The sequence below is a fragment of the Capra hircus genome, chromosome 1, assembly GCF_001704415.2.
Source record: "Capra hircus breed San Clemente chromosome 1, ASM170441v1, whole genome shotgun sequence".
NCBI lineage: Eukaryota > Metazoa > Chordata > Mammalia > Artiodactyla > Bovidae > Capra > Capra hircus.
This window is the reverse complement of record NC_030808.1, coordinates 126,883,287-126,908,936: the sequence shown is the minus strand read 5'-3', so window position 1 is coordinate 126,908,936 and position 25,650 is coordinate 126,883,287. Positions and strand designations below refer to the sequence as shown.

Here is a 25,650-nt window from a genome sequence, read left to right as displayed (position 1 = left end):
CGTACTCCTTTTCCTATTTGGAACCAGTCTGTTGTTCCATGTCCAGTTTTAACTGTTGCTTCCTAACCTGCATATAGGTTTCTCAAGAGGCAGGTCAGGTGGTCTGGTATTCCCATCTCTTTCAGAATTTTCCACAGTTTATTGTGATCCACACATGATTCCATAAATCTCTGTGTTATGTCCCTATACTCACCACAGCACACCTTCTGACAGATAATTTGGCTTTCCAAATAGCTTGCCAGTAGGTAAAAAAATGTATTGACCAAAGATAAAAAACTATAAGTTAACAGGTAAAAAATATATTAGTTGAAGTGAGAGATTTAGATGAAACACTGTGGAAAATGGTGATAATAGTTAAGCCAGGTGATAAATGCATGGGGTTGATGGTGAGGGTGTTGCTTGTTATAGTATCACTCTTCTCCCTAGTTTTGTGAATTAACATTTCCAAAATATATCAGTCACAATAAGGTACAGGTAGCTTTGCCACTCGAATGCGGTACAGTCTTACTTACAGTCTTCCCTCTGTATTCGTGGGGGATTGGTTCCAGGAATTGTGTAGTTCAAACCCATGTTGTTTGCTTGTCAGCAGTATTTCTTTCCATAAATTTAGTAATTGGCCTGCTATTTTAAACATATTAGTCTCTGCTCCGTCATTGCGATTCAGATTCACTTCTAGGTCTGCTGATTGAACTTGGTATCTGAATTTGCAGAGCTACAGAACATATTACAGTGCACTGTACACATACATGCTACACCGTGGGAACTGACCAAAGTGATGCCCACGTCAGAGTGATTGGGGATCTGCCACCTGGACTTCCGTCAGAGGCACTTCGAGTCATCTTTGCTAACAGGCTTATTTCCAGTTATTTCCATAGGCAAATTATTTACATCATTATTCTCAAATCAGAGAGTAGAAGTTCTGAAGCTTGGTTTTCTGAAACAGGAATTCCTTTTTTGTGGGTAATGCTATAATTTCTATATAATTTCTTCTCCTTATATTACCGTTCCTTCATTTTTTAAATGTTGCTTGGTTAATTCTCTGTTCTCATTTATCTTTATCATATCCTTCTCAAAGCTAGTATTCTGTTGAAACCTCCTCTCCTATTTTTAATCAAGTTAGTGTATTAGGGGAGGACATAAGTGGTAAATGTCAGAAGTAAATATCAGAACTACTGACTTCCTTATAAAAAGCACAATGGAGTATTACTCAGCCATTAAAAAGAATACATTTGAATCCGTTCTAATGAGATGGATGAAACTGGAGCCGATTATACAGAGTGAAGTAAGCCAGAAAGAAAAACACCAATACAGTATACTAACACATATATATGGAATTTAGAAAGATGGTAATGATGACCCTGTATGTGAGACAGCAAAAGAGACACAGATGTGTAGAACAGACTTTTGGACTCTGAGGGAGAAGGAGAGGGTGGGATGATTTGGGAGAATGGCATTGAAACATGTATACTATCATGTAAGAAATGAATTGCCAGTCTGTGTTCAATACAGGACGCTTGGGGCTGGTGCATGGGATGATCCAGAGAGATGATATGGGGTGGGAGGTGGGAGCGGGGTTCAGGATTGGGAACTCATGTACACCTGTGGCGAACTCATGTCAAAGTATGGCAAAACCAATACAGTATTGTAAAGTAAAGTAAAAATAAAAATTAAAAAATTTAAAAAAAAATGCATTCTGGCTAATGATTGAAGGAAGAATGATAGAATTATAGTTTTCATTTTGAAACCTGTGCAGATTAATGACTCTTGGCAGTGATCATCAATAATTGGTAATATCACAAAAAGGAGAAAACAATAACATTAGTGCCTCCTGGTGTAACTACACAATACTATCAGTGTATTCCTACCAGAATATAAAATCTTAATCAACCAAGCCCCTAGATATACTCCAGTATCCAATATACTCCAGTGTACAGGAAATAAGAGGAGACAGAAGAATATGTTAAATGATACCATGGGAGATAGAGTTAACATAGTCCCAAGACTGGAAAATTCTATAGATAAATTATCTGATTTCTTAATTGTTTGAATCCATCAGCCAATTACAGTCTGTGAACTTGGATTTGAATAGACTATTAGAAAACTGTTCAGTAAGTTCGGGAGAATTTGAATACTGAGTGGATAATGGTAAATTTGAGAAGTTTTTAATGTCTATAGTTATATATACCAAAATATTTATAGATGAAATTAGAAAACACCTGTACATTGCTTTAAAATAATAATGAATAAGTGGGATGGGAGGAGTGAGTAGAGATGTGGCTAAAACAATAATGGCTTTGAACTGATAATCAGTAACGTTAGATGATGAGTACATAGAAGTTCAGTATTTTGCTCTTCTTACTTTTGTATGAGTTTTAAATTTCCATGACAAATAGTCTTTAACTTAGATTTCTGGTTTTGGTCCTACAAATTCATGTGAATCCGATTTTTGCAGCTGAAATTGTTTTCAATATAATTGCAGTGCTAATCCTTTAATAATATAAAAAACTCTTTATAAAACTTCAACCACTTACTCTTAAAAAATAAGTTCAAATTTTTACAATATAGCATTTACTTTAAAATGAGATCACTTACATTTTCTTATAGTGTGTCTTATCTATTTTAACCAAATGTATCTTTCTTAAATTTAGTTAGTAAAGTGTTATTTTTGATAATACATTGGATTTTCAATCTTTTATAATATTTTTCCTAACCTGCAGGCTAATCAAACTCTTACTCAGTCCTTTTGAGATCTTGACTTTTGTATTATCTATTCTTTTTTTGTTTCCTGGATAAAAATCTATATTTAGTTTTCTAGTTCCATTTACAGCCACTGCTTAGCCTCTGAAAATTAATACTCTGCTACTTAATGAATTATCCTAACATTAAATGCTGACTTTTCTGATTTTTTTTTTTTATAGCTTAGTTGTTTAATTATCTCTCTAGCTTTGATGTACATTATCATTGCATAGAATTGATTGTATTTTTTCTTTAGGTACTTGCTACAACCAAGAGACAATGGAAACAAGTCATCTAAAACTGATGACCTGGGGTCCCTTCGATTAAATATATGTTATACAGAAGACTATGTGCTTCCTTCAGAGTACTATGGTCCTTTAAAAACACTGCTGCTAAAATCACCAGATGTTCAGGTACTTTAAAAATCTTATGTGTTACTTAATAGTCCTGTGAAAGTTGCTCAGTTGTGTCCAGCTCTTTGTGACCCCGTGGACTATAGGGAAGTCCGTGGAATTTTCCAGGCCAGATTACTGGAGTGGGTAGCGTTCCATTCTCCAGGGGATCTTCCCAACCCAGGGAACAAACCCAGGTCTCCCACATTGCAGGCAGATTCTTTCCCAACTGAACCTCTTGTGAAGCCCAATATGAAAAGGCTAAAATAATTCTATAAATGATGAGAAAAAGATTTCAGAGTATCAAATTTTATTAAAACTATATGTATGTGAGATAGGAAAGCCTTCTTCAGTGATCAGTGCAAAGAAATAGAGCAAAACAATAGAGTGGGAAAGATTACAGATCTCTTCAAGAAAATTAGAGATACCAAGGGAACATTTCATGCAAAAATAGGTTCAATAAACGACAGAAATGGTATGGACCTAACAGAAGCAGAAAATATCAAGAAGAGGTGGAAAGACTACACAGAAGAACTATACAAAAAAGATCTTCATGACCCAGATAATCACGATGGTGTAATCACTCACCTAGAGCCAGACATCCTGGAATGTGAAGTCAAGTGGACCTTAGGAAGCATCACTACGAACAAAGCTAGTGGAGGTGATGGAATTCCAGTTGAGCTCTTTCAAATCCTAAGAGATGATGCTGTGAAACTGCTGCACTGAGTATGTCAGCAAATTTGGGAAACTCAGCAGTGGCCACAGGACTGGAAAAGATCAGTTTGCATTCCAATCCCAAAGAAAGGCAATGCCAAAGAATGCTCAAACACCGCACAGTTGCACTTATCTCACACGCTAGCAAAGTAATGCTCAGAATTCTGCAAGCCAGGCTTCAGTAATACGTGAACTGTGAACTTCCAGATGTTCAAGCTGGTTTTAGAAAAGGCAGAGGAACCAGAGATCAAATTGACAATGTCCATTGGATCATCGAAAAAGCAAGAGTTCCAGGAAAACGTCTGTTTCTGCTTTATTGACTGTGCCAAAGCCTTTGACTGTGTGGATGACAAGAAACTGTGGAAAATTCTGAAAGAGATGGGAGTACCAGACCACCTGACCTGCCTCTTGAGAAACCTATATGCAGGTCAGGAAGCAACATTTAGGACTGGACATGGAACAACAGACTGGTTCCAAATAGGAAAAGGAGTGCGTCAAGGCTGTGTATTGTCACCCTGCTTATTTAACTTATATGCAGAGTATATCATGAGAAACTCTGGGCTGGAAGAAGCACAAGCTGGAACCAAGATTGCCGGGAGAAATATCAATAACCTCAGGTATGCAGATGACACCACCCTATGGCAGAAAATGAACTAAAAGGCCTCTTGATGAAAGTGAAAGTGGAGAGTGAAAAAGTTGGCTTAAAGCTCAACATTCAGGAAACTAAGATCATGGCATCCAGTCCCAACACTTCATGGCAAATAGATGGGGAAACAGTGGAAACAGTGGCTGACTTTATTTTTGTGGGGGCTCCAAAATCACTGTGGATGGTGACTACAGCCATGAAATTAAAAGACACTTACTCCTTGGAAGGAAAGTTATGACCAGCCTAGATAGTATATTAAAAAGCAGAGACATTACTTTGCCAACAAAGGTCCGTCTAGTCAAGGCTATGGTTTTTCCAGTGGTCATGTATGGGTGTGAGAGTTGGACTGTGACGAAAGCTGAGCGCCAAAGAATTGATGCTTTTGAAGTGTGGTATTGGAGAAGACTCTTGAGAGTCCCTTGGACTGCAAGGAGATCCAACCAGTCCATCCTAAAGGAGATCAGTCCTGAGTATTCATTGGAAGGACTGATGTTGAAGCTGAAACTCCAATACTTAGGCCACCTGATACTAAGAACTGATTCATTGGATAAGCCCTGATGCTGGGGAAGATTGAAGGCAGTAGGAGAATGGGACAAAAGAGGATGAGATGGTTGGATGGCATCGCCAACACAATGGACATGGGTTTGAGTGAACTCCGGGGGTTGGTGATAGACAGGGAGGCCTGGCGTGCTACAGTCCATGGGTTCTCAGAGTCGGATACAACTGAGCAACTGAACTGAACTGATATGTGTGTCTAGATATACACACGCATACTCTATGTGTATGTATGTTTTTGTGTGTTTTATTTGAACCAGAGTACTATATACCAATATCTGGTCCAAATTTCATCTCTGATAAAAAATTAGAAAATTATTTTCATCAGTGTTATGTGCCAGCCGGGATGGGAGAGGAGTTTGAGGGAAATTGGGTGCATGTATATGTATGGCTGAGTCCCTTTGCTGTTCCCCTGACACTATCACAACATTGTTTGTTAATCAGCTATACCCCAGTACAAAATAAAAAGTTTTTTTAAAAAAAGTTTAAAAATTAAATATTATACTATATAATAATTATAGTTAATGAGCATATTTGAATTACTTGTTAATGGATAGTGATTGAACATTTAATCATGCTTCTCTGATTTTGTGCTTGTTTTCCACCTTTCTGTATTCTAGCCAATATCTGCCTCAGCTGCTTACATTTTGGGTGAAATATGTCGAGATAAAAATGATGCTGTTTTGCCCCTTGTACGACTGCTGCTCCACCATGATAAACTTGTTCCTTTTGCCACTGCAGTGGCAGAATTAGACTTGAAGGAAACACAGTAAGAGTTTTATTTTATTAAGTGTTAATTATGTGCCACTGAAATTGGGCCTTAATTTAACAAAATTTTTCACAATCTCAGTTCTTTTATATTGACCAGCCTTTCTGTAGAGAGGTCTAAAAGGACTACGTAGCAAGTAATGAAAGGCAGTTGTTTAAGTTAACAAGCAGTGTCCACCAACCGTAGAGTTAATAATTAATGAAGTTTTTTTTCCCCACTTGGTGTCAAAATTTCCTGTTCCTAATCTTTGCTTTGTCATTGTAATGATTCACGTGTCACAAATAAAAGACTAGGACAGATTTTTTTCCCCTTATCCATTATTTTTATATATATATATATATCACCCTGATATGCACATGTGCATCACTACAAGCAAGGCTAGTGGAGGTGATGGAATTCCAGTTGAGCTCTTTCACATCCTGAAAGATGATGCTGTGAAAGTGCTGCACTCAATATGCCAGCAAATTTGGAAAACTCAGCAGCTGCCACAGGACTGGAAAAGGTCAGTTTTCATTCCAATCCCAAAGAAAGGCAATGCCAAAGAATGGTCATACTGCTGCACAATTGCACTCATCTCACACGCTAGTAAAGTAATGCTCAAAATCTCCAAGCCACGCTTCAGCAATACATGAACCATGAACTTCCAGATGTTCAAGCTGGTTTTAGAAAAGGCAGAGGAACCAGAGATCAAATTGCCAACATCCGCTGGATCATGGAAAAAGCAAGAGAGTTCCAGAAAAACATCTATTTCTGCTTTATTGACTATGCCAAAGCCTTTGACTGTGTGGATGACAAGAAACTGTGGAAAATTCTGAAAGAGATGGAAATACCAGACCACCTGACCTGCCTCTTGAGAAATATATGCAGGTCAGGAAGCAACAGTTAGAACTGGACATGGAACAACAGACTGGTTCCAAATAGGAAAAGGAGTACGTCAAGGAGTACGTCACCCTGCTTATTTAACTTCTGTGCAGAGTACATCATGAGAAATGTTGGGCTGGAAGAAGCACAAGCTGGAATTAAGTTTGATGGGATAAATATCAATAACCTCAGATATGCAGATGACACCACCCTTATGGCAGAAAGTGAAGACTAACTAAAAAGCCTCTTGATGAAAGTGAAAGAGGAGAGTGCAAAAGCTGGCTTAAAGCTCAACATTCAGAAAATGAAGATCATGGCATCTGGTCCCATCACTTCATGGCAAATAGATGGGGAAACAGTGTCAGACTTTATTTTGTTGGGCTCCGCAATCACTGCAGATGGTGATTGGAGCCATGAAATTAAAAGACACTTACTCCTTGGAAGGAAAGTTATAATCAACCTAGATAGCATATTAAAAAGCAAAGACATTACTTTGCCAACAAATGTCCATGTAGTCAAGGCTGTGGTTTTTCCAGTAGTCATGTATGGGTGTGAGAGTTGGATTATAAAGAAAGCTGAGTGCCGAAGAATTGATGCTTTTGAACTGTTGGGGAAGACTCTTGAGAGTCCCTTGGACTGCAAGGAGATCGGTCCTGGGTGTTCTTTGGAAAGAATGATGCTGAAGCTAAAACTCCAACACTTTGGCCACCTCATGTGAAGATTTGACTCATTGGAAAAGACTCTGATGCTGGGAGGGATTGGGGGCAGGAGGAGAAGGGGACGACAGAGGATGAGGTGGCTGGATGGCATCACTGACTCGATGGACATGAGTTTGAGTGAACTCTGGGTGTTGGTGATGGAGAGGGAGGCCTGGCATGCTGCAATTCACGGGGTCGCAGAGTCGGGCACGACTTAGCAACTGAACTGAACTGAACTGATACAGGTGTGATATTAAAAGCAATCAGATGGCTTCCCGTTCCTATCAAGTCTAACACTTGTTTTAGAGACACATACTACTTTTGTAGTTCGAATACAGGTTGCTTTTCTTGTTAGCTTGTTTTTTTATATTTTTGTTAAGGGATTTTTGTAAGTGTGAAAATCCTTAGAGTAGCAAACTTTTAAACGGTTGGTAAAAATTACTAAAATTGTGTACATGATCAAAGTCAAATGCCTTGTTATTGATTTCACAGCCTTTGTTTATTGCACTTGATTTTACCTTGTTTCTGTTTGTATTTCAGAGATGCAAACACAATTTTTAGAGGAAACTCCTTGGCTACTCGATGCCTGGATGAGATGATGAAAATAGTGGGAGGGCACTACCTGAAAGTAACATTAAAACCTATTCTAGATGAGGTACAGAATATACCTCAGATAATAATATTTTGTCATTCTTATAGTGTCTCTTCCATCAAGTGATCTGGTGATATGAATGACATATCCATTCATACATTCCTGAAAACATAAGGCTGAACACTAAAGTGAAATAGATGATTTACTTTTCCTTTAATGTATTTTTAGTTGAATGTGCATTATAATGTACCCTACATAATTATTTATTCCTTACCAGATTTATTGTAGCTAGAGTTTCAAATATGTGAAAGTTTTTTTGGTATAGTTCTTTAGGTGTATACATTATCTCTGGATGAGGGTTTTAAACTTGATTATAGTTTAAATTTTTATAATTATTTTGTATGATCAGAAAAATAACAGTTATTGGATTAGCCAGAAACTTTCCTTATGCTGTTAATTGAAAACCCAAAAAGACTTTTTGGCCACTATGAATGTTTCCTTTTTCCAAATTATTTAGAAAAGAGCATTAAATGAAAAATTACCTGTTTTCCAGATATGTGAATCCTCAAAATCCTGTGAAATTGATCCTATCAAATTGAAAGAGGGAGATAATGTAGAAAATAATAAGGTAAGCTTTTGCTATCTTTACAACTGTGGTAAAATTGGTCTTAATGGTGTATCTCTCTCTCATTGTGTTGTAGTAATGCTGTTTGGAGGGAAGCAGTGCTTTTACTTACATGATGCCCATACTATTAGCATCATTCCCTCCGTTTAGTTTTCAGAATGCTATTTCCCTGATTTCTCTTTGTATCGTTTTACTCTTTGTGGCTTCCTGTGAGTTTTCTTCTATACATTCACCTCTTATATCTAACTAGTCTAAATCTGACTTATTAAATGTGGTCAGGATGCAAATTGTCCTTTCACTGAATGAATTTAGAGAAGGGAAGCAAAGCTTTAGAATATACTGGATAGACTAGTATATCTCATTTTCACTGCATTTTTTTCCACGAAGGGTATTGAAGATGTATAAAAGTAAAAATCTTAATGTTCACCTTTTTAAACCCTGCAGGAGAATCTGCGCTACTATGTAGACAAATTGTTCAGTACAATTGTCAAATCAAGTATGAGCTGCCCCACTGTAATGTGTGATATCTTTTATTCTCTAAGGCAAATGGCTACTCAAAGATTTCCTAGTAAGTGCCTTGTTTTACTAAAATATGCCATCTTTTACTGTATGATTTTCTGTAGACTTATGTATTTGGTTTATGTAAAAGGTTTAAGGTTTTAAGTACAGTTTTTTTTGTTTTTAAAAATAGTTCTAGCTTATTAATGAAATATATGATTTAATTTAATGGCAACTTTTTATATGCCAATCAAAATCACCACTATTTTTAAGAAAGGCAGAGATTTCAAACTACCTATTATATAAGTAAACATTTATACTGGGTGCTTATAAGACTATTAAATATGATAGATAAAAACACCTTTGTCATTTGTGCCAGCTCTATTTTCCACTTGCATGCATTCAAAATAGTGAGAATTTTTAGTTCCATACAACTGACTAGATTTGACAGTTTGAGAATGCTAAGGTTTTATTGGTGAGCGGTTTTTACAGAAATGACTTTAGACATTAGAAACATCTCTGTTGCAATATACCTAGAATTTTGAGGTACATATATCAATAACTGGCATGCTTTCATTTTGCAAGAGCAGCTGTGTCCAAGCTTTGCTTAGAAGCATTTCATAAAATTAATAGTTGCTACCTCTGGTTGTCAATACTTGGAATTATTCTGTTTATATGCATCTCTGATAGGTAAATAAACTTATTTACTATGGCTCTTTCCTAATCTGCTTGTAATGGAAGGAGGGTAAAGGAGATAAGGCAGCTACTGAAATTATCAGTCTTAGCCAGCTGTGTGAAACTATAAGTTTATTTCTGTAACCATCTGAAGCGATTTTGCTACTTTATCATATTTTTCAAGTCTGCATGTGCACACAGGTGTTTGCAGTTATCTGCCCCTCCACTAACTTAACCAAAGCTGAAGTGAGCCTGACTTTTTTACCTAACAGGTAGATAAATTCAACCCTAGACGTCTTTGCTAATTACAGTAAGGCTGTAAACAGTTGGCTTGAAATAAGCATACTAAACCCAGACTTTGTAATAAATATCGGGGGCAGGAGTGGGGGGCAGAGACGTTAAAATATAGAAGGGTGAAGTGCTGAGATTTTATTTTTAAATAGTGAGTTAGACCATAATAACCATGTTGAGGGCTTAGTGAGCAGGACAGTGCTAGCCTGAATTAGCTCCTCTCTCACCTGCACACCACCACATGAGGCAGGGACGTTCTCCTTCATCAGTTAATGAAACGTAGGTTTAGGGAAGTCAAGTGATTTGCCAAATGGCCCGTGACATGGCCAGCAGGCATGCTGGGTCTCAAACCTGGGCCCAACCCACTCCAGTGTGTTACTAATCACTGTAGTCTACCCAGGGATTTTGACCTTCAATATGCATTAGCTGTTTAATTCTTGTTTATATGGATAATCTAAAATACATTTTTATGATTTTTTAAATAAATGTAAATGTATTTCCTTAACTATCTCTTTGTTGGCCTGAAATATTAACGTGTCTTCATATTCTCTATAGACCCCAGTAGTGATAGTTTTGTTCTCATAAAATATTTGCATTATTTTCTCATTTGTGCTTAACTATCCTGGAAAGATGGGTGGGGAACGGGGAGGAAGCAGTCACAGAAGCAAATGTTATTATATCACTATAAAGTATATTGTACTTAGTTGCTCAGTCATGTCCAACTCTTTGCGACCCCATGGCCTGCAGCCCACCAGGCTCCTCTGTCCATGGGGATTCTCCAGGCATGAGTACTGGAGTGGGTTGCCATGCCCTCCTCCAGGGGATATCTTCCCAACCCAGGGATCAAACCCAGGTCTCCTGCATTGCAAGCGGATTCTTTACCAATGAGCCACTAGGGAAGCCCATAAAGTATATTGGTATATTATTATGTAAAGAATTACACAGTAAATGACTTGGTGACTACATGCTGAGTGGCTCAGAAGAGTTACTAACACCAAATGCAGACATTGTTTACCTCACCACCTGCGTCTCTGCCATCTCATTGACTGTTGTGTTAAGTGTTGACTCCAGTCTGAAAGGAAAGCTGTAGCTGAGGGATCAAAGCCACAAGTGGTCTTCAGTTCATCAGCATTTTTATAGGTAATATTGGCAGATTTTTGAAAGTAAAGATTTCTGATTATTTTTGTTATACAGCCTTTGATTTTATCAAGATTTCTGAGGGGGAACTGAAACAGTATCCCGAAACTGAAGAGTCTCCTCTCCTAGTCTTAGGGGCTTCAGTATTACCACTGGATAGTACTGCTGCTGCTGCTGCTGCTGCTGCTGCTAAGTCGCTTCGGTCGTGTCCGACTCTGTGCGACCCCATAGACGGCAGCCCACCAGGCTCCCCCGTCCCTGGGATTCTCCAGGCAAGAACACTGGAGTGGGGTGCCATTTCCTAGTCCAATGCATGAAAGTGAAAAGTGAAAGTGAAGCCGCTCAGTCGTGTCCGACTCTTAGCGACCCCATGGACTGCAGCCTTCCAGGCTCCTTCGTCCATGGGAGTTTCCAGGCAAGAGTACTGGATAGTACTAGATACTTTTATTTTTGTTGTTGTAATTTCAGGAGTTTCTTCTTATAGATGAGGAAAGAGGTATTTTTCCAAATTAAAGTATTTCTCACAACCTAGCAGCTTTGCCTTTCATTTTCTTTGTTATTTCTTACTATTTTTTTTCAAGTTTCATTTTTTTAGTCATAGGATTTTTTCCCTTTAATTTGGTCATAACCATTACTATCATTTCATCAACTCAGTTCTTACTAGCCAGGTTATATTTATCTCCTATTAAGTTTACATGCTTTTTTCCAGTACTTTTTGTCATCTTCGTTTTGTAATTCAGTGTTTTGTGCATGACATTTCACCATTTTTTTCCTGCAGATGACCCTCATGTTCAGTATTCTGCAGTGAGCAGCTTTGTATTTCTTCGTTTCTTTGCTGTAGCAGTAGTATCACCTCATACTTTTCATTTGCGACCTCATCATCCAGTAAGTGGTGTTCTTTTCAAAGCTTTATTCCATTTTTGTTTATTTTCATTAAAATAAGAAAAAACAAAATAACAGGCCAGCTGCACTTGGCTGTGCTTTCTTATAACCAGTACTTAAATATAACTGGTTATTTTCCTTAGCCATTTCATTCTTTCAGAAAAGGCTGAAAGTCCCATTATTTTTGTGGTTAAAAGATACTTAGACATGAGTAACACAGTGTTGGTACTAGTTGCAGCTTGGTGATGGGTAGGAAGAGAGCTCATCATCTTTTCCCTCTGCTGTTGTGTACATTTGTAAATTTCTTTACAACAGGGTTGTCTTTTTTTTCTTCCGTTAGTTGTAGATTTAATCTTGCAGATATCTTTAAATCTCACAGACACTTGAAGAGGCTCATTTCTGAAAGGTGTAGAAACTCATTGGAATGTAATTTGGTATCTCCATATTTACTTTTTATTCACCTGAGATATTATAAATGTAGAGATTTAAAACTTAAGGCATATAATCTTTTTGTTCTAAAGTCATATTTACTTAAATCTTAATCAACACTATGTAGATTGACATGTTTCTTAACATTTTGTTGTTTAGTCACTAAGTTGTGTCCAACTCTTTGCAGCCCCATGGATTGCAGCACGCCAGGTTCCCCGTCTTAAACATTTAAAACTCTTTAATTTTGCTGTTTCTTTTTCCTTCTCATACAGTATATTTTTGCTAAGTCTGTAACCTTTTATGTTCCAAACATTTTATAATCTTATCTAATTGTTTTTTTGCTGATTTTTGTAGCAAGTAATAATAATAAAAGCCAACATTTATTTAGTGCTTGATTTGCACTACACCTTGGCCTAAGTACTTTACATGTTGTAACTTAGTTCTCCCGGTAACCTTATGAGGTAGGTTCTGTTATAATCTTCATTTATAGATAAAGTAAAAGGTGCTCAGTCATGTCCTACTCTTTACGACCCCATGGACTATACAGTTCATGGGATTCTCTAGGCCAGAATACTGGAGTGAGTAGCCTTTCCCTTCTCCAGGGGATCTTCCCAACCCAGGGATCGAACCTAGGTCTCCCACATTGCAGGAGGATTTTTTACCAGCTAAGCCACAAGGGAAGCCCCATTTATAGATTAGAAAACCACAATTCAAGAACTTCTTTAGGAATTGTATGACTACAATTAAAATATTACGATTTGATCTCACTCAGTTTGAACTGGATTAAATGAGAATTCTGACCCATTCAGTCCTCCCAGACTATGAGCTTACCCCCGTTGCTTACTGCCTCTTAGCAGGTCAGGTGTGTGAACACCTGCAGTATATTCAATGCTGTGCTCAGCCCTGGAGAGGCATTGATGAGGAAGATACACCTTCCCCTAAGGAAGGAAGATACACCTTCCCCTAAGGAAGGAAGGAAACTTGCTAATACAGTGTAGGGGAGACACAGAGGTTTTGTAGTCAAACTGGGCTCTGAAGGCCACCTCTCCTCTTAGCAACTACACACTGGCCACTCATTTAACTTGAGAATTGAGTATAACCACACTGCTGTGGTAGTAACACACCTTTTCTTGTCAAAGAATGAATGATCTGTGAGTAGCTGCAGTGGACCAGTGTCCTTTTGTTAATAGGGCTGTCTTTTCTGTGGTTCTGTTACTTGAAGCTGTACAGGGCTTTGGAGCAGAGAAAGCGTGATGGCATTCTGGACATAAACAGAACTCCTACCTCTGAACATGTGACCTTGCCTTGTATTCAGACTTGGATTTGCACATCCCTGTAACAGATGGGTTGCAGTAAAATCCTTCTAATCACAGACTCTGTATTTTAGGTCACCTTTCTAATCAGTATGCCGGAAGGACTGCTTCATACTGTCATGTAACTTTATTGTTTGTTTTTAAATGAACCTTTCCTTCTAATTGGGGAAATAAGGCAAACACATAAGACACAGTCTAAAACTGCAAGCATAAATCTAGCACCAGGTGAGCAGCACAGACGGTTCATGCTGTAGAAATTGAGAGCATGGAATAATCCTGGTGACCTGAGAGTGATGACGTTGTCAGGACCAGTAGTGAAAGTCAGAGTGACTGAAGAGGAGAACCACCGTTTAGAAGGTCTTTGAATTTTGAGAAGTCAATTTTAGTAGAGGAGAAAGGAAGAAAATCCAATTGAAAAAGATTAAGGAATAAGTAGATGAATGCAGTTTTACCCAAGCTTGAGCAAGGAAGTCTTGATGAAATTCAGTTTAAATTCAGCTTGTTAGCAGATTGTGAAGAATTTTATATTCTTCAAAGGCAGAGAATTGGAGGGACCTTTTATAGATATAATGGAATCCTGGATGTTGTAGCTAAAATGTTTTCTGAATAACCATAATTAAGGTGTGTAACTATTTCATAAGTATATCATAACTAGCATATCTCAGATATTCCTTCTTTTTCAGAATTGCCTTATATCCTTAGCCATCTCTTCACTTCACAGTCACTATTTTCAGTGTGGTGATACTAAAATATTAAGGAATATCAACCACTTTAGTTTACAAAAGCATTTCTATATCTAAATTTTCCTGAATATGTCTTTTGATGGCAGATATTGTTTATCTGAATCTCCAGAACAAAAAAGATGTTTTATATAGTGATAGAGGAATTAGTTATACAAAATGTATGGATGTGTGAAAACTGACCAGACTATATACATTTAAAATTTGTTCATTTCACTGTATGTAAATTATACCTCAATTAAAAAAAAAAAAAAGGAAGCAGCAAGGATTTGTTATGGAACACTATTTGGTCAGTTTTAGTTATATTTACTTCTTTCTAGCAGACAGCCCTGGAAAACACCTTGGATTATAGACTGAAATAGTTACTTTCTGCTAAAATCGTACATGAACTGAATGATTTCTCATTTCCTAAGCTGAAGTTAGGTCTTTGCTTCCATGGTGAAAACAGTTGATTACAGAAGCCATAAGATTATTGAATATGCTTACAAGTGGGCTGAGTACAAAAATTTGGAAATTGCCACTTTAAGTCATAAAGTAGAAAGAAGTAGATGCCATTGACATTCCAAAAGTAAATAAAATTTTTTTAGGTAGTCCCATCTACCATACTGTACCCCTCCCTAAAAAATAATTGATTAAATTATGACTTTCCAAAGTAACATGTCATTAGATATATTTACTTCAGGAGGGATTGTAGATTACATACGGCTTCTTTAGTCTTTTAATTCCTTAGTCCAATGAGTTGTGCCCATCTTTTGCTTTATTTTAACTGGTTTGAATAAACATTTTTGAGGCACTGTTTTTAGAGCAGTGTAGCCCATTCACTCTGTTCTACTTTTTACACAAATTCTATTCCTTGAAAACCTAACAAGACTTTTTGTGTCTTTTCTATGTTCTTTAGGATCCACAGACAATCAGAACATTAACTCTCATCTCAAAAACTATTCAGACTTTGGGAAGCTGGGGGAGTCTGTCCAAAAGCAAGGTGAGTGTTACTTTGTATTGTTTTGTGTTCATACTTCTAAACGTTGTTAAACCCTATGATCCCTGCTCCCTCACTGCTCACTCCCTTCCAAATTAAAAACGAAGCAAAAGCAAAAAACTGTATATATATATAGAGAGAGATGCGATAGTTGTCTTTTAAATCTCTTATCTTAGTCACCTGTTGAAGAAGACAGTTTCGTTTAAACTGATGTGTCTAAGATGGGGTAGAGAGTCTAGTTAGCAGATGTAAGAGCCTTGTCGTTATCTTTTTGTGCCGTAATCATCCGGCAGCTCTTGAGAGAAATCTTCAGCTCCAAACCCCATAACTCTTTTGAAATATATGATTGAACCCCTTTAGGCCCTAATCCTAAACTTAAAAATACAGCCCATTATATTCCTTATTCTTAGTTCTCTACTTAACATATATAAGTTCTGTGTCTGTGTTTTTTTTTTTTAGTCAAGTTTCAAAGAGACATTCATGTGTGAATTTTTCAAAATGTTTCAAGAAGAAGGATATATTACGGCAGTTAAAAAGGTAATGATTGTTTTACTCTGGAAATATTAACTTATCAAATAGCATTAGGGAAATAACATTTTATATTGTTCCTAGGAATCAATCCCCAGTTTAAAAAAATACATTTAAACTATCTGTCACATATAAAAAGGCTATCTTTTTCTGCCATTCTCCCTCCATACATAACTATGGATTTTTAAGCTATGGAAATGCCTAAATGAGTTTTAGCAATAGCTACTATTGCCAGTGTTTTTAGTAACACTAATTATAAATATCTAGAGTTAAGATTTCTTAACAGCAGCACCGTTGACAATTTGGTTGGGTAATTCCTGACTATGAGGGGCTTTTTTGTGCGTTGTAAAATGTTTAGCAGCAGGGCTAGCCTCTACTATTAGATGCAAGTAGCATAGTCCCAGTTTTTACAACTAAAAATGTCTGTCTCTAAGCATTGCCAAAAGTCCCCTGAGGAACAAAATTGCCTCTGATTGAGGATCTCTGGTCTCGGGAGAAAGGCTTAATGGTACCTGGTATAAAGTGGGCACTTAATTGACACGGGGAAAAAATATATGAATTATTGAATATCTCATATACAGTATAGGCTTGTGGTTAGTAACCTGAGGAAAGTTAATTTAATATGTATGAAAGCCTACAGTATATCATATCCTAACAAAAGGCCTACAACAAACCACAGTTGCTATACTTAGCAGCTGAGAGTGTTTTGAGAAATTTTTAGTTTCTTGAGCCTTTAGTTCTGAGTCATCCCAAACAAATACGCCATTGTTATAAAACCCTAAAAATTTGTAAAGAAAAGTTATTTTGAAGTATATCTAAGCTTAGCTTGAAGAAAGTATTATCTTATTTTTCACAATTCTCACTTAATGAATCCAAACTAACAAGGTCAGATTTTAAAGATTGCATTCAAGTTCTGTAGTGTGCTTCACTGGTGACTGCCAAGGGGTCGCTAAGAGTCGGACACGACTGAGCAACTTCACTTTCACTTTTCACTTTCATGCACTGGAGAAGGACATGGCAACCCAACTCCAGTGTTCTTGCCCGGAGATTCCCAGGGACGGGGGAGCCTGGTGGTCTGCCATCTATGGGGTTGCACAGAGTCGGACACGACTGAAGCAACTTAGCAGCAGCTGCAGCAGCCAAGAATATATTTTGTTGAAGAGCACATTTTGTTTGTATTTTTGTGTGTGTACTTTAAAAATTCTTACAAAGACTCATGAATGAAAATGATTATTTAAAAAATTAAAGCCAGTTGGAACTTTTTCGTCTAGAATAACAATGTAAGTTCAGCCCCCCCCCACCAAAAAAAAAATATATATATATATTTAAGCAGTGATTGAATGCTTTTGAGGAAGAAGTCTTTCAAAACAATATGCAGAGTGGTACAGTGGGTGAGAATCTGCCTGCCAGTGTGGGGGACACAGGCTCAATCCCTGGTCTGAGAAGATTCCATGTGCTGCGGAACAACTAAGCTCACATGCCACAGCTCCTGACGCCTGCACGCCCTATAGCCCACAAGCCATAACTACTTTTCTGCATGCTGTAGCTAGTAACGCCCATGTGCTTAGAGCCTACTCTCCGCCACAGGAGAAGCCACTGCCACGAGAAGGCCACACACCACAACCGAAGAGAGCCCACATGCAGCAGCAAAGACCCAGCACATCCAAAAAGGAAAATAAATAAATAATTTAAAAGGGAAAAAGATAACTCACATGTCCCCTTTAAAAAAAACATACTAAAAAACAAAACAAAACAAAAAAAAAGAATATGCAAAGAACAAGCTGGCTTTTTTATTTTTAGGACATTGTTGAAACAGTTGTGGGACAGTGTAGGCAGACTTCTGTTGGCAAGATTATAATGTACTGTCTTTTGTTTGGGGGCTGTTTTTCCATTTCCATGACCCAACCTCTGGCAGCATCTGATTTCTTTTTCCTGATACAATCATCAGAATGTGTGTAGTGGGTAATGTCAGTGGAGAAAGTATTTAAGGGTACCAGTTTAGTCTGCTCATGATCTGCTCTGAGTCACCCACTCATGTTCCCATGAACTATCACTGTGGTACATCTCCTGTCTCAGATTTGTATAGGATATTTTGCCCTGATATATGAATTTTCTTTATTATTTACTGGCTAAATCTAGATATTTGCAGCACTAGGAATTGCAGAAGCTTATGAAACCCAATTTCTCATTTAATTAGTGGTGCTCTCACTAGTGACATTGGTCACTGCTCCAGAAGAGAATAGTTTATAACTCTGAATGCTATACTTAATTTCCACAAAGTCTAGGAAGAATACCAGAATAGGTCTATAAACAGGTTGACCATATAATTTAGTGTCCAAACCTACAAAGTTTTCAAGAATAAAAAGAAGTACTTTGATTATGCCAGGACCAAAGTTGTAGACAGAATGGCCCTGAGCAAGGTGAGGCCTGTATTCTCCCTGCCTAGAGTCCACCTTAGTTATTATGTTTCCTTCCGCTTTGTATAACTAGGTTTACCTCATATTCCTTAACAGTATAACAAGTAATAAATTTAATAACTATAAATAAATATTAAATAAGAAAAGTAGTGCCCACAGGCAAACACTAAGAATTAAAATATTCAAGTAATTCTTTCTCACTCCGTTAGTGCATGGCGCATTTGTGAGAACTGAAGATGCAGTAGGACACTTCTTTAGTTCCCTTCAGTACTTGTTCTTTGTCGCCCACATATGATTCAGAAGAAACTCTGTCCTTGTTCTTTCACTTACTAAGATTTCTTCCAGCGAACTTGAAGTAAACATCATACTGGAAAATACCACAAATGGAGATTCTCACGGGCAATCTATAGACAGTCTTAGGAGAGAATGACTGTGCCCACAAATTCTACCTTAGATTATTCTCTGTCATCCTTACTGGAATGTGCTTTGTTTTTGTTTTAAAACCCTAAGCGGGACAACACAGAAAAGTATAAAGGAAGAAACAAGGACTAAACAAATAGTTCACTTATGGGGCAAAATAGGAGTCTTTTCTAAGAACGGGAATTGTCCCTGAACCCCAAATTCTCCTCTCCTATGAAGAGAAGGCCATGTGTCAGGAATCTCTTGACCAGTTGAGGTAACATATTCATGGAGCTGAATGCTCATCATTGGGTGGTTTGCCATTGCTGGATTTGGGTACTCCAGATTTTCTTGAGCCACCACTTTCTCACATTTTCCATAGGAAGTTTCTAAATGGTTATTAGATTTCCAGGTTGTTCCAGAGAACCCAAATTATACTTTAGTCAGAAACTGAAATATTAGCTCTGAGGGCTGAAGTCAATTATGTGTAATAAAAGCCCTCAAACTTTTCTGTAAGGGCCAGTGAGTAAATACAGACTGATGGCCACGTAAAGGCAGTGCTGCATATTTCTCTATGATTTTACAACCCTTTAAAAATTTTAAAAATGTTCTTTACTTGTGGGCCTTACAAAACCCAGTTGAATTTGTCCTGCTGAGCTGTAGTTTGATGATCCATGACCCAAAATAGAGGTTCACAACCTGTATCAAAAATCTTTGGGAACAGAAGTATTTCAGAATTCAGTTTTTCAGACTTTCGAAGGATAATAGGTATATGCTATATATTATAGGGGATCACAGGATAACATCCCATAATCAAACATATGAATGTTTATGTAGCGTTGTAGTGAATATCCACTCTAAGTAGGATAAATACAGGCTTTAAATAGCCTTTCCCCAGTTTACGTTGTTACTGTAAATGAGTTTACTGTAAATCAGAAGCAAAAAGGTCTGCGTACTCAGAACTTTATAGGTTTCAGAGTTGCAGTTAAGGGATTGTGGGTTGAGTTATTTCTATAGGGACACATATTCTGGGTTTTAAGTAACTTTAAGGATAAGCTTTTTAGAATACCTATTGTATGTATTTTGGGGTCTTCCTCTACAATTAAATATGTGTTTTGCTTTGTTCCTTAATAAAGAACTTCACTATATTATCTGTCTGACACTGATTAAATTTATGAAGTACCTTACCACAAAGTGTAACATTTGCCCCTTTCTTCATTTAGTTCTTGGATGAAATTTCATCTACTGAAACTAAAGAGTCCAGTGGTACAAGTGAGCCTGTGCACCTGAAAGAAGGGTAATTTAATGAAACTAGATATTAAAGTCGTATTTCAGTATAGACAGTAAGTAAGTACAAAGAGCATGGGTGCAGAAGTGAAGAAGACTGGGTTTTGTTGGGTAATTCACCCTCACTATCCTATTAACTTCATGCCATACGGACATGACTTCTTTCCATACAGCGCGAGAGTTGTTTTCAAAAATAGTGAAAGTATGGGTGTTAGAGTACTTTGAAAAAAAAGTAACAGCATTGTTCAGTCTCAGTGTTTTCATTGGAAGTTAAAGGGGAAAATTACTCATTTGGCCTTTTTAGTTTTGGATAGGACAGTTGTAAATATTAAGTTATTTGAAGATTTTATTCCCTTAGTATGGCCAAAATAAATCGTAGCAGTTATAGATGGCAAAGACGTTTCATCTACATAATACAGTCTTTGACAACTGTTCATGTCATTTAAAATTAAAAGAGGAAATGACTGTGCCAATTTTTTTGTTGTTGTTTTGGATTAACTCTTAATATTTGTAGCTAAATGTTTACATCTGTTGTTTTGGCAGTGAGATGTATAAAAGAGCTCAGGGAAGAACTCGGATTGGAAAAAAGAATTTCAAGAAACGGTGGTTCTGCTTAACAAGCAGAGAGCTCACCTACCACAAGCAGCCAGGTAGTTGTGTTTACGCTTTTCTGTGGGGTCTCCTCCTGATTCCCAGTGAAGATGTCTTTTTCCGCTGCTCAATGTGACTAGTGAACCTTTTTACTAACGTTAATAGCTTATGGTTTCTCACAGTGATGCATACACGCTAAAAATATAATAAATATGTGACTAATGACACCATGTAAATAACATTTTTTCTCTTACATTGACTGTCTTGTGTTACTAAAAATGGTATTCCTACAGTATGCTCTGTTTTCTAAAACTCCATGGTAAATCCATTTTTTTTAATTAGTATATAAGGAACAACAGTTAGATATTTTAGAACTTACAGGTTTCTTTAACTTCCAGAATCAGATTGGTAAGAATCAGTTTCTAATAAATGAGAGTGTTTCAGTAGTTTGCCAGAAATTCCCACAGTTATACCATAGACAGTGTTTCCTATTCAGTTAAAACATTCATTCATTTATATTATCCCGGCTAACTCTTAAGATGAACATTCTAGTAATTTGCCTCCTGAAAAGGCACAAATTGTCTTTCTGAGTAAAGAAAGCCATCTTCCTATAGTGTGATTTGAGAGTTTCGGAGAGGCAAAGTTTGTCCCTCAGTGGACTGACATAATGCTTATCATCTCTGCCTTTTGAGTGTATTCCTTTGGGGTAAAGCATTATCCATAAAAGGCCACTAGCCTCTGATATCTTGGCAAGAACTTAGTATCTTGATCATAGGTCACATACAGTAAACTCCCTTCTGTTGGAAGTGATCAGGACCCAAAGCGTTCACTTAGCCAAAAAGGTCAGTTAAAGCAAGAATCACTTTAAAACAACAACAACAAAAGATGCATGCGTAGCTTAAGTAGTTATGTTTGTTTACTCGTCTTTTGATAGAGAGCCAAGATCTTTTCTTGGTTGATTTCTCCAAAGTGAAGCTGGAAATTATTAATAAATACTTGAAAAGTGATCCAATTATAGAATCCTCTTAGAGTCACGATAGTTACCCTAAGCTTTTGCCACTGTCTCACACCCATATAAATCAACTTGATTTGTGTGGGTGCTGGTCTCCTTTTTTGAAAAGCTTTTCAGAGTGCCTGATTTTCAGATAAATATATGCCTCTTGGTGTCACTTACTGTGTAACACTTACTGTGTCACTTTACATAATGTTAAGTAAATTATAATTACAGCATGGAAAAATGGCATAAAGTCTGGGAACAAACCTAACAGACTCTGTAATCAAAACAGCCTAACCAGTGGAAATCAAAGGGTACAAGCTTAATAGAACCCTAGCAGCCACAAGGATTCAGTGCCTCATGAGCATCACTCAGGATGTTTCACAGGAAATGGAGTCTTGGTTAATCTGTCAAATCTGTTAGGTCAGGAGTGAGTGCTTGGTATAAATTCTGAAATGATAAACACCAGACATAAGATACTTTCAAGAGAATGTCGTTTCAGTTAAGCATGGGTGATTCAGTGGAGATTCTTAAGGAGGAAAGTGAAAAGAAATTTTGTTTCATAATTCCTTAGAATCTTTAGCCAGAATGACCAAATATGTCCAAATACAGTAGTAAGACATATGAAGCCAGATGCACTATATTTTTAGGCACCTAGATATTTTGTTGTGGAATATGAATATTCTAATGACTAAAGATCAACAGGCTGCATCCCTGCACTTCCAGACAGTATTCTTTAAGCTACACGTTTCTTAAAGTTTTAGTGGTTATAGTTTAAATTGAATACTATATAAATGCTCTCACATATATAGTAACATTTTAGTAATAGCTGGTATAATATGCTGATTATGTTTTCATAAGTTAGTCATTTTCTATGAATAAATTGGCTGTTTTCTCCTCATTTAAAGTATTTTCTAATCTAAACCAGTACTCTGAAGTCTTTGCTTTAAGACTTTAGAAATCAGATGATAGTTTCAGATCCTTTTCCTCTAGAAAAAAATGGATGTACGCACAAGAGACACAAAGTCTCACATATAATTTCAGGAAGTTCATAGATCCAGAGGCTATGCACAGTTCTCAGGAACTTGTGTTCTATCCAGTGATCTTATGAGGATAAAATTCTGTAGAATGATTAGATTGGTCTAAGCTATAGAATAGACACATTAGAAGTTCCATTATTTTCAGGCCTTAAGAAATTTAACATGTTGGAATGGTATTGGAGAAATGAGCTCTGTTACATGAAGTTTAGAGATTATTTACCAAAGCCTACAGTTCTAAGCATCCATGCTTTTTGTTTTTAACTGTTTTGTTGGATTTTTCCAAAATGTATTACATGCTTTCCTGCCTTCTAAAAAAGAATTCATTGAACGTAAGTTAACATTTTCTAGATGACTTGGGGCTCTCATTGATAATGTTAATGATCATTTAGTACTCTGATGTAGTGGTGTTTTCAGGGCTGCTTATGGATGTGTGCAGCTGTTTCTTCCCAGCTACATGCCTTGGACTGCTGTGCTATTTTGTGTTCATGTGTTTGCTTTATGCAGTTTTTCATTATCCCCTTTATGTTCAGGCTGTCACCTTAAATTTCTTGTGCTGTCAGTGAATGGTAATGTAACATCTCATTCCCATCTATTACCCCCAATTCCATTTTTACTGCTAATATACTGTGAGTAAGGATGTAGGTACTGTGTTTGTTAAAATTATGTGTATGATTAAAAGGCTTTGACTGAACATTTCAGGACTTTCCTCTGTGAATAAAATACATAGGCTTTGGATTCTCCCTTTGGTTGCTCAGCAAACGTTTTGCTTACTTCCTGGTTCCTTGCAATTTTCTGCATAGCTAAGACTGCTAGTTAGATAGTTTCTTATTACACTTTCTGACTTTGGTATTTCAAAGAGTGCCTCCCAGTTATTCTGTAACATAGCTTTAAATCATTGAGTCTTCCACTGTTTACTCCTACTGGACACTAATATTCTGAATGAAGTATTTCTGTCACTTAGAATCAAATAATAAGATTCTTTTTCCAATTTACTAGAAAAATAATTAGAATTTCCTCAGTTTTAAGGGTTTTTCTCAAATAAGTTAAAATTTGATGCCCACTTAAGTAATAGTAAGCGACTAATCTTCAATATCACAGAACTGACATGTGGTAAATGAATGTCATAGGGCGTTCATCCAGCTGTCACCATGGTTACCTTGACAGTTTTGGGGGGATCTGTGTGCCTGTGATTATGGCTTGATGTTGCTCTACTGTAAGTGGTCATCTTCTACAGGTAGTTCTTCTGGTTGTCTGCTGTAATCAAATGTGATCCTCGTTGCAGCCTTTTCCCATCTCGTCGGTGCAGCCTCATCTTTTGCGTTCTCCATATGTCGCTTTGCCAGGTTGACTCTTGAAGTTCCTTTCAGTTGTGCTCTTTTACATTCATGTTTTTGCATTTGCTCTGTCTAGAAATCTTTCTTTCCTTCTTTACCTGTGTAATTTGTTGTCCTTTAAGCCTCAGATCCAATGTCACTCTTTATGGAAGTCATTTTCATAAAGCTCCAGCTAGTTCAGTTGAGTATTCTCTTACTGTATTTCGTTAGCGTATTAGTGGTAACTTTTGTCACACTGTGTGGTCATTGCTTTTATGTCTTTCACCCCAGTCTTTTACAATCCTCGGTCTGTAAGGACCATGTTTTTACTACTATCATTAGGCGTTTATTATTAATTTGTAATAAATGGTATTCTTCAGAGAACACCATGTCTTCCAGATATGCTGTTTTCTGAATTAAGAACCACTTTCTAAAATTTCCACCAAGCTTACTAATAATATATGATGAACAAATTCATCTCTGAAATCCCATATGTGTTCTCCAAATTTGATTAGATCTTGTCTACTTGGGGATGACCTTTTATACACAGTTATGTATGTAGAGCCTACACAGTTTCCATATGCTATCTGTGTTCTAGCTCATATAATCTATGGACAGTATAAAAGAAGTTTTCATGATGTTTTAAACACAAATCTCAATACTTGTTTTTTACCTGCTCCTGTCTTGACACACGGGGCTTCCCAGATGTCTCAGTGGTAAAGTATCCGCCTGCCAATGCAGGAGATGCAGGTTCGATCCCTGGGTCAGGAAGATCCCCTGGAGGAAGAAATGGCAACCTGTTCCAATATTCTTGCCTGAAGAATCCCATGGACAGAGGGGAGCCTTGTGGGCTACAGGCCATGGGGTTGTGACAGAGCTGGACACAACTTAGGGACTGAGCACACATTTTGATACGCAGGGCTCTGGAGTATTTTTTTCTTTAATGTGTCATGTTTGTGGATTTGAAGGTTCAATATTTTTTAAGAAGTCACTTCTCGAATTCGTCTTGATTTTAACACAGTCCCACTACAAATCTACAAGGTTTTTTTGGTAAAAATTGACAAATTGATTCTAAAATTAATGTCAGTGGGGGAACAGAGGACTTACGATGGCTGAAGCAGTGTTGAAAAAAAATAAACACAGTTGAAGGACTAAGCTACAATATTCAAGTCTGAGATTTTGACGTAAAAGATAAAGGTGAACAGTCAAGAGTCCAGAAAGACACCCATACATATGGTCAGTTTAGTTTTGACAGAAGTGTCAAGACAGTTCAATTGGGAAAGGAATGTATTTTCAACAAATGGTGTAGGAACAACTGGGTAAACACAGAAAGTGAACTTCATCTTATGTCATAGTACACACAAAATATAATTCAAGATCAAGCATAAGAGAATATCTTTGCAACCATGGAGTATGCAATGATTTCTTAGGCTGTTAAATGCACTGAACATTTTTCAAGATAAATTGAACTTCATTAAAGACTTTTCCATATTTCCCCCTTTCTGTCATTGCTCCTTCTTTTTTTTTTTGTTCCAATAATGGGCATAAA

General features: G+C 37.1%; 1 protein-coding gene across 2 annotated transcripts in view; it reads left to right on the top strand.

Moving 5' to 3' along the window:
- Nucleotides 1-25,650, top strand: part of RASA2 (RAS p21 protein activator 2) — a 124,253-nt gene that overhangs the window by 85,259 nt on the left and 13,344 nt on the right. Inside the window, exons 10-19 of one of the 2 annotated variants that reach the window (XM_018049720.1) lie at nucleotides 2,993-3,149; nucleotides 5,664-5,812; nucleotides 7,912-8,026; nucleotides 8,517-8,591; nucleotides 9,033-9,156; nucleotides 11,968-12,074; nucleotides 15,452-15,535; nucleotides 15,992-16,069; nucleotides 20,100-20,173; nucleotides 20,707-20,813. In XM_018049720.1, coding sequence (XP_017905209.1) covers nucleotides 2,993-3,149; nucleotides 5,664-5,812; nucleotides 7,912-8,026; nucleotides 8,517-8,591; nucleotides 9,033-9,156; nucleotides 11,968-12,074; nucleotides 15,452-15,535; nucleotides 15,992-16,069; nucleotides 20,100-20,173; nucleotides 20,707-20,813 — 1,070 coding nt within the window. Of the gene's footprint in view, nucleotides 1-2,992; nucleotides 3,150-5,663; nucleotides 5,813-7,911; nucleotides 8,027-8,516; nucleotides 8,592-9,032; nucleotides 9,157-11,967; nucleotides 12,075-15,451; nucleotides 15,536-15,991; nucleotides 16,070-20,099; nucleotides 20,174-20,706; nucleotides 20,817-25,650 lie in introns of both variants that reach the window. The other variant, XM_018049712.1, reaches the window with a different exon arrangement.